The 12,695-nt window shown below is 48.8% G+C and overlaps 1 protein-coding gene across 5 annotated transcripts in view; it reads right to left on the bottom strand.

Moving 5' to 3' along the window:
- KATNIP (katanin interacting protein) overlaps positions 1–12,695 on the bottom strand; it is a 233,456-nt gene that overhangs the window by 29,247 nt on the left and 191,514 nt on the right. For all 5 annotated transcript variants that reach the window (XM_060406218.1, XM_060406217.1, XM_060406216.1 and 2 more), the window contains 2 exons: positions 2,760–3,485; positions 1,509–1,714 (listed from right to left, as the gene is read on the bottom strand). In XM_060406218.1, the coding sequence (XP_060262201.1) occupies positions 1,509–1,714; positions 2,760–3,485 (932 nt within the window). The remainder of the gene's footprint in view (positions 1–1,508; positions 1,715–2,759; positions 3,486–12,695) is intronic.

Raw genomic sequence — 12,695 nt, 5'->3', positions numbered from 1 at the left:
CCCCTGCTGGATGGACAGACCTGGACACCTAGGCGAGCCCCCTGCTAGGGGTGTGACCCTGACATGACCTCCCTGAGCTCGCTGTCCTAATCGCCTAGGCAGAGAGAGTGATCCCTCTCTGCCCCTCCCAGGACTCCATTGGATCAGAGTCCCTGAGCAGGGACTTCACCATGTGGAAAATGGTGGGTGAGTGGAAGGCTTCGAGACCCTCTCTCAGCTGGAGGCCCACACAGCAAAGCCAGACTGCAGACGTGTTTTGTGGCTTGCCGAAGGTTTGAAAATACTATGAATTGGTGGCCAACGTTTTTTTTACTGGGGAGATTTTACGTAACAATCCGGATTTCTGGCTTTCTGTGAAAGAATCAGGACAATCACTGGCAATGAGCTAGCTTGTCTGGTGAGGGGAGGACAGGGTCTTTGCTCGCCCCTTCCCCATCTCACGCGGTGCTCTGCAGGCCCCTGCAGGTTGCAACCTGTGAACATGGTGCAACTGACAAGCCGCATCACTGCCCTGTCTTGGTCGTGACCTTCCTGTAGCTGAACATTTTGTCCTTGGTTCCTGGTTGGTTGTTTGCACTCTTCTCCCCACCCTCTTTAACTATGTCCTCTTTCTCCTATGGCCTCAAGAGCATCCCCGGAGACCCTGGCGTCCCTTCACTGTGACCACTGGTCTTTGACTTGGGCTGACCCTTGTCCTGAAGGTCATCTTTCATTTTCGATAATTAGTCCATTAAAAGCACAGACTTGGGACTTCTCTGGTGGTCCAGTGTCTAGGACTCTGCACCCCCAATGAAGGGGGCCCAGGTTCCATCCCTGGTTGGGGAACTAGGTCCCGCATGCAGCAACTAAGACCCGGTCTGGTCAAATAAACAAAATAAATAAACATTTGAAAAAAGAAAAGCACAGACTTGGTAGAGTCTTGCATTCAAGTTCGAGCCTTGTTACTCCCCCACGAGGTGTCCTTGGATAGGTCCCTTAGCCTGTCTGAGCCTTGGTTTCCTCAATAGGGATATTATTAATCATCTCTACTCCAAGGGCTGTGAGGAGGGTTAAACACCAAGACAAGTGCTCCACGACTGGTCACGATATGTGCCCAAGAAGTGACTGCCAGGATCATCATTATTTTAATTCTCAAGTCTGTCTATTAAAAGCATTTGCAGCCCTTCCATCAAAAACAACAGTGAGTGATCAAAACGCAACCCAAAGCAAAAACTCCCCCGAGACTGCCAACCTCTAAATTACAGAGATGACACAGAACTGATTTCCCCAGCTTTGATTAAAATTTGAATACTTTCTTCACTTTGGTTAAAAAAAAATAAAAAATAATTAGAGAATGAAATACGACACACAGCACAAAAAATGAAGCAGAAAAATGGGAAATGTCAAGACGGGAGCGCCAGCAGCTTACGGGACATCCATCTCCATCCCTCCTGCTCGACTCTGAGTCGGGAGCAGGAATCTATCTTCCCCGTTGCCCCCCACGCGGCTCCCCTCGCCACCAGCCCTACCCGGTCATCGGCCCACGAGCCGGCCTGGGTGCGCGGCCTCTCCTCCCCCTGGCCGTCGGCCGTGCTGGGCCTCTGCAGGGCCTCCTCGCTCTGCAGGCTGCACAGGCTCTCCACGTCCAGATCACACGTCTCGTCGGAGCAGAATATGGCCTCAAGAATATCATCGTCGGTCGTGAATAAGATCGTGTCGCCAAAGTGCTCTGGAGCTGACAAGGGGGACCGGGAAGACGGAAGAGTCAGCTCATCCCACATTGCAATGAGGAGCAGATCAGGAACCTAAATCCATCAATCTTTGGGCTAGGAAAATCCCAACCCACTCACAGGTCTTGATTTGAGTAACTGAGCCTTATTCTTCTTTACATCTTTGCAAATGGAATTCACGGATTGTAAGAATCATACAGATTTAATGAAGGCACCTAATCTAGTGAGGGCGGCTTCCCTGGGGGCTCAGACAGTAAAGAATCTGCCTGCAATGCGGGAAACCTGGGTTCCATCCCTGGTTTGGGGAGATTCCCTGGAGAGGGGCATGGCAACCCACTCGAGTATTCTTGCCTGGAGAATCCCATGGACAGAGGAGCCTGGCGGGCTATGGTCCAGGGGGTCCTAAAGAATCGGACACAGCTGAGCGCCTTAGCACAATCTAATGAGGATCACTGTGATCTGTTGTGAAATAAGGGCTGTTGCACAGGCACCGGTGAGGCACTGAAGCTGATCCTGCTGGTGCTCCACACAGATCTTTTGCTGGTCCTCACAGGGGGCCTTGCCTGGAAGGGTGTGGGAGTTATGTCCCCAGCCAGGGGAGCCTGGGGGTTCCAAAGCCTTGCTGCTTTGCTGTCAGGCAGGACAGATCCTGAAATTTACACTCCTGAGCTCCCCTTGGGATCAGGCTGAGGCTGGGCTTCCCCTGAAAAAGCTTCCTTCCTAGCTTCTCTTCCTACCCTTCCACATCCTACACCCTTCCCTGCCCTACAGATTCTCCCGAGAACACTCTCTCCATCAGTCACTTATGGAAGGAATCCCCTTGTCAGTCAGACTCAGGCCCTAGGAAGCTGAGCAAGGCTGGTACCCAGAGTAGGTATCTCAGTGAGGCCAGCTCTTGCACACCCCGCTGTAAAAGGCAAGGAGAGGGCCAGGTCTAGGAAAGCAGAGGGACCTATCTGTCCCTGGCCAGCCACTAAGTTTAGTTTCTCCTCAGAGCTTCAGCGAGTAGTGGGTAGGGGCTTCGAGAACACTCTTACAGCCATATCGTACCTCCCGTTAGGGTTCCAGAGGCCTTGGCGATTTCTCCCTTAAAGATGCATTGCGCGTCTAATAGCATCGTGATGTCCTTCACGCCCCGGAAAGAATGGATCCGTGATTTATTGTAATTCCAGATCCTGATCAGGGCCACCTGGCAAGGCTGCACGAAGTCCATGGAGATGGAGTGGGACTTGCCCGGCGTGAAGGGGGCCAGCCAGACGTGCATGTCGTCCTGTGTCCTGTTTACCCCATCGATGAGGTTGCTGACCACGCGGGGGTCTCTCCCGTAGGCCGGTAAGATATTGATGTCCGGGGGGTCGGCCTGAATGTTCTCGATTCTCACTGGTTCCCCCTTGGAACTGAATATTTCTATCCCGTTGAGGCCAACATAGTGCCTGTCCCCCCACGTGGACTTGATGTCGATGACCAGGTGCTGTCCATAGGGCAGGACGGGGATTTTGAAGTCACCCCCGTCGTCTGTCTCAGGGGAGCCGTGGTCCTGCCCTTTCACGGGCTCCGGCTTCCCCTCCTTCCAGGGGGGTGGCTGGTCGCTCTGCCGGCTGCTTTTCTGCTGCTGCAGGAACTCGTCCAGGATGTCGCCCTGGAATTCCATGTTGGAGATGCGTCCCCGGTGGGAGCGGTCGAAGGCCGTGAGGGAGTCCCACGATTCGTGCAAGGTGTGATCCTGCTCGCTGTGCCACCGGGGCCGTGGCGGCATCCGGGTGGACCAGGTGTCTTCTGGAAGGAAGCACACAGGAGGGGTGAAACTCCATTAGTGGTGCATGAGGCAGTGGGGACCCTTAAACACTGTCTCATCCGGTGGCTCTCAGCTGGGTGGGGGTCACCCTCAGGGGCATATTCTAGAAACCGTGGGTGTTTTTTTAAAAACTTTTTATATTGGAGTATAGCCAATTCCCAGGTGGCGCTAGCAGTAAAGAACCCGCCCACCCATGCAGAAGACATGAAATCAGGGTTCAACCTCTGGGTCAGGAAGATCCCCTGGAGGAGGGCATGGCAACCCAGTCTAGTATTCTTGCCTAGAGAATCCCCATGGACAGAGGAGCCTGGCGGCTACAGTTCATAAGAGTCGCACACAACTGAATTGACTTAGCATGGACGCATAGCCAATTAACACGGGCTCAGTGGTAAAAAACCCACCTGCAATGCAGAAGACATGGGTTTGATCCCTGGGTCGGGAAGATCCCCTGGAGAAGGAAATGGCAAACCACTCCAGTACGCTTGCCTGGAAAATCCCATGGACAGAGGAACCTGGTGGGCTACTGTCCACGGGGTCGCAAAGAGTTGGATACAACTTAGCAATTAAACAACAACACAGCCAATTAACAATGTTGTGATAGTTCCAAATGAACCCCAAAGGGACTCAGCCATACATATACATATATCCATTCTCCCCCAAACTCCTCTCCCATCCAGGCTGCCATATAACTTTGAGGAGAGTTCATTGTGCTATACAGTAGGTCCTTGTTGGTTATCCATTTTAAAGATGGCAGTGTGTACCTGTTGACCCCAAATTCCCTCTCTCTTCCCCTGACTCTTCCCCAGTGGGTGGTGTGATGCTCTTGGCTGTCTCAGTGCCTGCTGGCCCTTGAAGGGCGGAGCCAGGGATGCGACTAGGAATGGTCCAGGCACAGAATCTGGTCGCCTGTCTCAGGCACCATTCAGGTTGGTAAAAAAAAAACTGTCTGTGGTCACCCGGGTCTGGAACCTTGTTGTTTTACAAATAGACAAGTATCTTTTCGATATACTTTGGATTTTTAAAAAATGCAACGACTATGCAAATCAAGGGAACACTCCCTGGTTGTGGGAGAACCTTTGCCGGAAGTCATCTCCACTTCAGAAACTCACCCGACCCAAAGCGATGCGGCTGCCTGCGGTGTCTGAGTCAGCAACCCCAGGGTCTGATCTGGAGGCTGTCACAGCCACATGACCCTAACGGAGTTTTTCAAAGGCTGCCGAATGGCAGGTGGAAGGCTTGTGAAAGAATGTTACGAGAGGGGGGCGGGGGGAAGCCAGACATGCCATTTCAGATGCGGCCCCTCGTGTGGGCACCATGTCCCAACGTGTTAATATCATTCCTGGCTGGGGAATAGGCAAGACGTGAACTTTCTTCTCTGACACCTTCTCTTCTAAGTTCCCTACGTGTATTATTTTTATAATCAAGGACAAAATTCTATTTAAAAAGCCAAACGACCCAGGTATACTACAAGGTAAGGAATTTACTTCTACTTGTGATGAAATTGATTCCAAGAGCCGAGTTTATGTCCGGAGCATGTGGAGAACAGGGACCTGGCCCTCAGGGGGTGGCCCCAAAGGCCGTGCCCTCCCCCTTGTAGGACCGTAAAGCCCAGGCACGTGCGTCCAGCAGTGGCCGGTCCCCCCGGCCAAGCCATGGCTAACTGACACCTAAGGGTGTCATTCTGGACAAACAGCAGCTGACGACCCTGGCATTCTGTTTTCTCTCCTTTCATCTCGTCCTGTGCCCTGTACTCCATTTTCTGCCTGTCTCCTAGGGGGCCTGACTCCATCAATTATCTCCTCTCTCTAGAATCTTCAATCACTCCTTCCCCACTGGCATCTCCCCTCTCTCTGCCTGCAGACACGCATAAATCTCTCCTACCTGAAAGAAAAAGGAAGCTGACCTGATCTTGCGGCTCCCTCCAACTGCCGTCCTATTTTCTCCCTCCTTTCATTGCAGACACTGCATCCTCGTGACCCCCACCCTCGCTTTACCCCCTGTAACCCGGCTCCTCTGTGCAGAGCTGTTGCTTTTTGCAACCTCAAGCTCCACTTCTCCTCGTCAGTACAAAAATCCCGACTTTTATTTGGGTACCCTGTACTTTTAGGCCATGCAGTTTAGGTGAATGCTGACAACACCTTTCCAAGATGGGTTCATGAAAGGAACTATGCGGAAGGAGAAGGCTCTCTTTAAATTGGTGCTGCTTCCTAGGAAGTACTGTGGTAAAGAATGGGCCTGCCGATGTAGGAGACATAAGAGACCCAGGTTCCCTCCCTGGGTCAGGAAGGTCTCCTGGAAGAGGGCATGGCAACCACTCCGGTATTCTTGCTCAGAGAATGCCATGGAGGAGCCTGGTGGACTACAGTCCGTGGGGTCACAAAGCGTCGTATGTGACTGAAGCGACTTAGCACGCACGCATGCACTCTGAGCTGGTCGGATGGAGGGATGGAGTGGCCACTGGCTACGTTGTGGGGAGGGGAGAACGTGGCTGAGAATGAAGTGGGTGGATGTGAACTGAGAGCTACAGAGTCCTGATGACACTTATATGATCCCCTGGATCCAGCCATGCCTGAAGCCAAACCCCTAGTGGATTTCTGTCCCTTGCATCCATAAGAGTCTTAGAATTCCCACCACCTCTCCACTGAAGCAACTTTATTCAAGTACACAATGACTCCAAGCACACAATCTTTCTCGGTCCTCTGTCCCTGTTTGATGTCCCAGTCAAGGTAGGTGCCCCTCCACCTGCTCAGGAGACATCTCTTCCTGGTTCTCCGCCCTCCCCTGCCAACTGCGCCTCTCTCTGTGCCACAGTACCCTCCGCTCCTCCTGGTGCTCTAACTCTGGCTGCACCAGAACGCCTCAACCCCCTCCTATCCTCTCCCAACACTCCCTTCATCCAGCTCCTGGCTCCTGTGCAAGCCCCACTCACTGTCATAAGCCAGGTTCTGGCCTCTCTCTGTCCTCCCCCAACACTCCCTTCATCCAGCTCCTGGCTCCCGTGCAAGCCCCACTCACTGCCATAAGCTAGGTTCTGGCCTCTCTCTGTCCTCCCCCAGCACTGTCTTTATCCAGCTCCTGGCTCCTGTGCAAGCCCCGCTTACTGTCATAAGCCAGGTTCTGGCCTCTCTCCCTGGGGTACCATGTTCTAATTCCCACAATCCCTTGGAACATCTAGACATGTCCACTCTGTCACTTCCACCTCTAGATATCTAAAGTGGAGTTGACCAAATCCTCTAATTGGCATTATCCCTACTATACCAGTGATTCAGATGGTAAAGAATCTGCCTGCAAAGTGGGAGACCTGGTTTCAATCCCTGGGTCAGGAAGGTCCCCTGGAGAAGGGAAAGGCAACCCACTTTACTATTCTTGCCTGGAGAATTCCATGAACAGAGGAGCCTGGTGGGCTACAGTCCATGGGGTCTCAAAGAGTTGGACATGAGTGAGCAACTAACACTTTTCACTACAATACTGAGAATAAAGAAAATCTAACTCCTCACTGTGCCCCCAGGGCCCTGAGTGTGACCCCCCCAACCCCCAACCTCAGCTGACTTCTCCAGCCCCACCTCCCACCCTTTTCTCCATGAGCATCCCACGCCAACCATGCCAGCCTTTCCTTCCACCCATACAAGTCTCCCCTGGCCTCAGAGACTTTGCCCTCACGGCGCCCTTCTGCCAGGAATGCTCTTGCCCCAGAGACCCACTACACTGGCTCTTCTGGACACCCTCCTTCTGGGAGAGGCCTTATCTGCTCTCTCCCCTGTTGCATCCCAGGGCCTGGCACAGAACCGGTGCCTGGACATGCTCCTAAGTGTGTCTCAGTAAAGGGATGGGGGTTTGGCACCACTATCACATTCCCCGCTGTGCTCAGGGCTGGAGGCCGAGGGACTCCCCCCTCCACCTGTCAGTCCTGCGCCTCCTCACCACCCCCCACTTCTCATCTGTCATTAACAAGACCCCAGGAGTCTCTCCCATCCTTGCCTCCAGGCGTGAGGCTTAACATCTGGCACAAGGAACTTCCATATGGATCGTCACCACCTCAGTTTATTGTGATTTGATTTCCACTGACTGAAATGAATGGGCCGGGCTGGTCTTCAAGGGCACGGAAGGAGAAAGCACCGAAAGTCATGTGTGTCAGGGACTCAGCGTGCCTTTCTCTGCTGGGGTGTGCGAGAAAGGCAGGACTTGGCTTTCATCCCGTGTCTGCTTTCTGACCCACTCTCCCCTAGAGAGGCACGCTCTGGGTTTCAAAAGTGGAGAGGTGCAGGCTTCGCCCTGGACCTCTCAGATGTGACAGCAGGCTGGGGCCAAGTTTCCCTCTGTTTGCGGTAGGACAGGCGACTTGTTAACCTTGGGAGTCAGGCAACTGCTGGGATCAGTGCTTTGTCCTGTCCGTCAACATTCCTCCCCACAGATCTGCACGGACAACAGAAAGCTACTGCTTTCATCTGCAGTCAACACGGTTTGGGAGGGAGCAATATGAGATGACGGGACTGAAGGTTCAAAACTATTCCTTGGTGGAGATTAATATGAACGGCAAAGTTCTGAACTTCACTTTATAAAAACCACTGTGAAGTGTTAGTTGCTCAGTCATGCCCGACTCTGTGACTGCATGGAGTGTAGCCCTCCAGTGTCCTCTGTCCAAGGGATTTTCCCGGCAAGAATATTGGCATGGGTAGCCTTTCCCTTCTCCAGGGGATCTTCCCAACCCAGGGATCGAACCCAGGTCTCCCGCATTGCAGGTGGATTCTTTACCAGCTGAGCCACTAGGGAAGCCCTGAGGTAGGCACTAATTGCTACTAAAAGGGGAAGTGCAAAAGCACATAGTGAGGTGCAACAGAGCCACGTTTATTCTAGGCGAATAGCCACAGCTGATAGGACAAGAAGTGGACATCTGACCTAAGCCAACCAATCAGCTTCTGCCATGAGTCTTTGGAATTGGGGTTTCCCTTTTGGCTCAGCTGGTAAAGAATCCACCTGCAATGCGGGAGACCTGGGTTCGATCCCTGGGTTGAGAAGATCCCCAGGAGAAGGGAAAGGCTACCCATTCCTGTATTCTGGCCTGGAGAATTCCATGGACTGTATAGTCCATGGGGTTGCAAATTGGACATGACTGAGCAAATTTCACTTCACTTCACTCATGTCAGAGAGAGAGACTGCAAGGCCACTTCCTGCTATTTGCACAGAGTTGAGAAAACGGATCTCAGGAGGAACAGTGAGGGAAAATGGACCTGCAGAGTGGCAGAGGGAGGGCCCAGCAGCCCTGGAGAGTTTAGGAGAAGCATCCTTGGTGCCTCCTGGCTTTCTGGCTCCTCCTTTCAATCCCATGTGATGCTTCCTGTCTTTGCAGGGCCAGAGGCTTCTCAAATAACACCTCCTTACTGCTCAAACTGGACTGCTGAGATTTCATTCATCTGTAGCTCACTGAGCCCCGATAAAGACATTTCCAAAATGCAGATATCCTTACAATGAGATACTTTGTTGGACAAAAGGATTTCCAGGCTCTGTCTTATGATGACAGAAGGATTCCAGCCCCAGGGAGGAACTTGGGCAGTCCTTCATTCTACAGGCACTGTTGGAGGGCTCGACCCGAACCTTTCCTGAAGGGCATGGCTGTGGGATTTGGCTCTATGTAATGAGTAATTTAAAATTTCTAAGCAACTCTCCTTTTTAGCACGACCAGCTTAACAAGCATGAAATCTCAAGAGCTCAGTTCTTAATGTGTGTTGAGCTAAGCAGTGAAATGCCTGGAAGGAAATTAAAGTGAGACAAAGTGTTCTGATCGTGGACAAGTTAGAAAAATGCCCATCACCTCATAACTCCCAGTGGTTCTCCAGGTCTGTTTACCAGGAAGGCTTGGAACTGCCTAAGTCTTCTGGGGGCAGGTGGCTGATGACAGCAGGGCAAGCAGGGTGCTGAAGGGTAGTAGCATGAAGCGTGGATGTTGGAGCCGGGCTGTGTGTGATGTTCAGTCGCTTCAGTCATGTCTGACTTTGTGCCCCATGGACTGTAGCCCGCCGGCTCCTCTGTCCATGGAATTTTTCTACCAAGAATACTGGAGTGGGTTTCCATGCCCTCCTCCAGGGGATCTTCCTGACGCAGGGACTGAACTCGAGTGTCCGGCATCTCTTGCATTGCAGGCAGGTTCTTTACTGGCTGAGCCACTGTGGAAGCCAAGAGGGCTGCCTGGCCTTAAATCCTGCTCCAACCCTTATCGGTTGTGTGATCTGGGGAAAATTACTTAAACCTCACATTTTCTTTTCTTTTTATAATCATATAACTTTCAGGTGTGTAGCATAGTGGTTCAATATCTGTATACACAAAAAAGTGATCACCACCATAAATCTAGCTCCCATCCATTACCATAAAATTGACCTTCGTCCATCTCGTGGCTCAGAGGTTAAAGCATCTGCCTGCAATGCAGCAGACCTGCGTTCAATCCCTGGGTCAGGAAGATCCCCTGGAGAAGGAAATGGCAACCCACTCCAGCATTCTTGCCTGGAGAATCCCATGGGCTACAGTCCACGGGGTCGCAAAGAGTCGGACACGACTGAGCGACTTAACTTTCACTTTCGTCCATCTCACCCACACTGCAGTCACCTTCCACTCTGGTAACCACTAGTCTGCTTTCCATATCTGTGAAATTGTTTTTATTTTATTCTGTTTATTAGAGTCTACATATGAGTGAAGACATCGGTATTTGTCTTTCTCTGTCTGACTTATTTCACTTAGCATAATACCCTCAAGGTCCACTCATGTACATTACATTGTACATATATTACTCCATGTATATATGTACCATATCGCATCTTTATTCATTCATCAACAGATACTCAGTTTTTTTTTTTTCCTATCTTGTCTCTTGTAAATAATGTTGCAATGAACATGGGGGTGTGTATAGCTTCTCAAATTAGTGTTTTCATGTTCTTCAGATAAGTACCCAGAAGTGGCATAGCTGGGTCATATAGCAGTCTATTCTTAATATTTTAAGGAATCTCCATACTGTTTGCCATAGTGGTTGTACAAATTTACAATCTCACCAACAGTGTACAAGAATTCCCTTTTCTCCACATCCTCTCCAACATTAGTTCTCTTGTCTTGTTGATAGTGGCCATCCTAACAGGTATGAGGAGGTATCTCCTTGTGGTTTTGATTTGCAGTTCCCTGACAATTAGTGATACTGAGCATCTTTCCATGTACTTGTTGGTTATCTGTATGTCTTCTTTGGAGAAATGCCTATTTAGGCCCTCTTCCCATTTTTAAACCTGTTTTTTGTTGTTTTTGTTGTTGAGTTGTATGAGTCCTTTATATATATGCTGGATATTAACCCCTTAAAACATATATGATGTGCAAATATCAACTCCTATTCAACAGATTGCCTTTTCATCTTGATGATGGTTTCCTTTACTGTATGTAAGCTTTGTTGATTGATGTCGTCCCATTTATTTATTTTTGCTTTTGTTTCTCTTGTCTTTGGAGTCAGAGCCACAAAACCATCTCTAAGGCTGGTGTCATTGAGATTACTGCCTGCATTTTCTTCTAGGAATTTTATGGTTTCGGTTCTTAAAATCAGGTCTTTAATCCATTTTGAGTTGATTTTTGTGTATGGTGTAATATAGTGGTCTAGTTCTGTCCTTCTGCATGTGGCTGTCCAGTTTTCCCAACATTATTTATTGGAGAGACCATCCTTTCCCCATTCTGTATCTTTACTCCTTTGTCATTAACAAATAGTCCATATATGCATGGGTCTATTTCTGGGCTCTCAATTCTATTCCATTGATTTGTGTGGCTCTTTTTGTATCAGTATCATACTGTTTTGATTATTATAGCTTTGTAGTATAACTTAAAACTAGGGAGCATGATACGTCCAGCTTTGTTCTTCTTTCTCAAGATTATTTTGACTATTTGGAATCTTTTGTGGCTCCATACATGTTTTAGAATTATTTTTTCTAGTTCTTGAAATATGCCATTGGAATTTTGATAAGGATTGCATTAAATCTATAGATTGCTTTGAGTAGTATGGACATTTTAAGAATATTAGTTCTTCAAACCCATGAGCAAGGAATATCTTCCTTTTGTGTGTCTATGTCTTCTTTAATTTCTTTCATCAGTGTCTTTCACCTCCTTCATTAAATTTATTCTTAGGTATTTTGTCTTTTTTGATGCCATTATAAGTGGGATTATTTTCTTTATTTCTCTTTCTGCTAGTTTGTTATTAGCATATAGAAATGTCACATATTTTTGTATATTAGACTTTGCATCCTGCAATTTTACTGAATTCATTTATTAGTTATAGCAATTTTTTGATAGAGTCTTTAGGGTTTTCTATTTCAAAATGTAGTATCATGTCCTCTGCAAAGAGTGACAGTTTTTATTTCTTCTGTTCTGATTTGGATGATGTTTTTCTCTTTCTTGCCTAATTGCTGTGGCTAGGACTTCCAGTGTTGAATGAAAGCAGTGAGAGTGTATCCTTGTCTTGTTTCTGATCTCTTAGAGGAGATATTTTCAGCTTTTCACCACTGAGTATGATGTTAGCTGTGAGCTTTTCATATATGGTCTTTATCATATTGAGCTATGTTCCCTCTATACCAATCTTGTTGAGAACTTTTATCCTAGGTAAATGTTGAATTTTGTCAAAAGCAATTTTTTTTACATCTACTGAGATAATCATATGATTTTTATCTTTCATTCTGTTATATCACATTGATTAATTTGTGGATATTGAATCATCTTCGCATCCCTGGAATTCAGTTCAGTTTGGTTCAGTTCAGTTACTCAGTAGTGTCTGACTCTTTGCAACCCCACGGACTGTAGCACGCCAGGCTTCCCTGTCCATCACCAACTCCCGGAGCTTGCTCAAACTCATGTCCATTGAGTCAGTGATGCCATCCAACCATCTCATCCTCTGTCACCCTCTTCTCCTCCTGCCTTCAATCTTGCCCAGAAACAGGGTCTTTTCTAATGAATCAGTTCTTCAAATCAAGTGGCCAAAGTTCTGGCGTTTCAGCTTTAGCATCAGTCCTTCCAATGAATATTCAGGACTGTTTTCCTTTAGGATGCACTGGTTGGTTCTTCTTGCAGTCCAAGAGACTCTCAAGAGTCTTCTCCAACATCACACTTCAAAAGCATCAATTCTTCGGCACTTGGCTTTCTTTATCTTTCTTTATCTCTCACATCCATACATAACTACTGGA

Source organism: Ovis aries, chromosome 24, assembly GCF_016772045.2.
Source record: "Ovis aries strain OAR_USU_Benz2616 breed Rambouillet chromosome 24, ARS-UI_Ramb_v3.0, whole genome shotgun sequence".
NCBI classification, from domain to species: Eukaryota; Metazoa; Chordata; class Mammalia; order Artiodactyla; family Bovidae; genus Ovis; species Ovis aries.
Note: the sequence above shows the minus strand (reverse complement) of the source record. Positions and strands in the feature narration are given on the sequence as shown.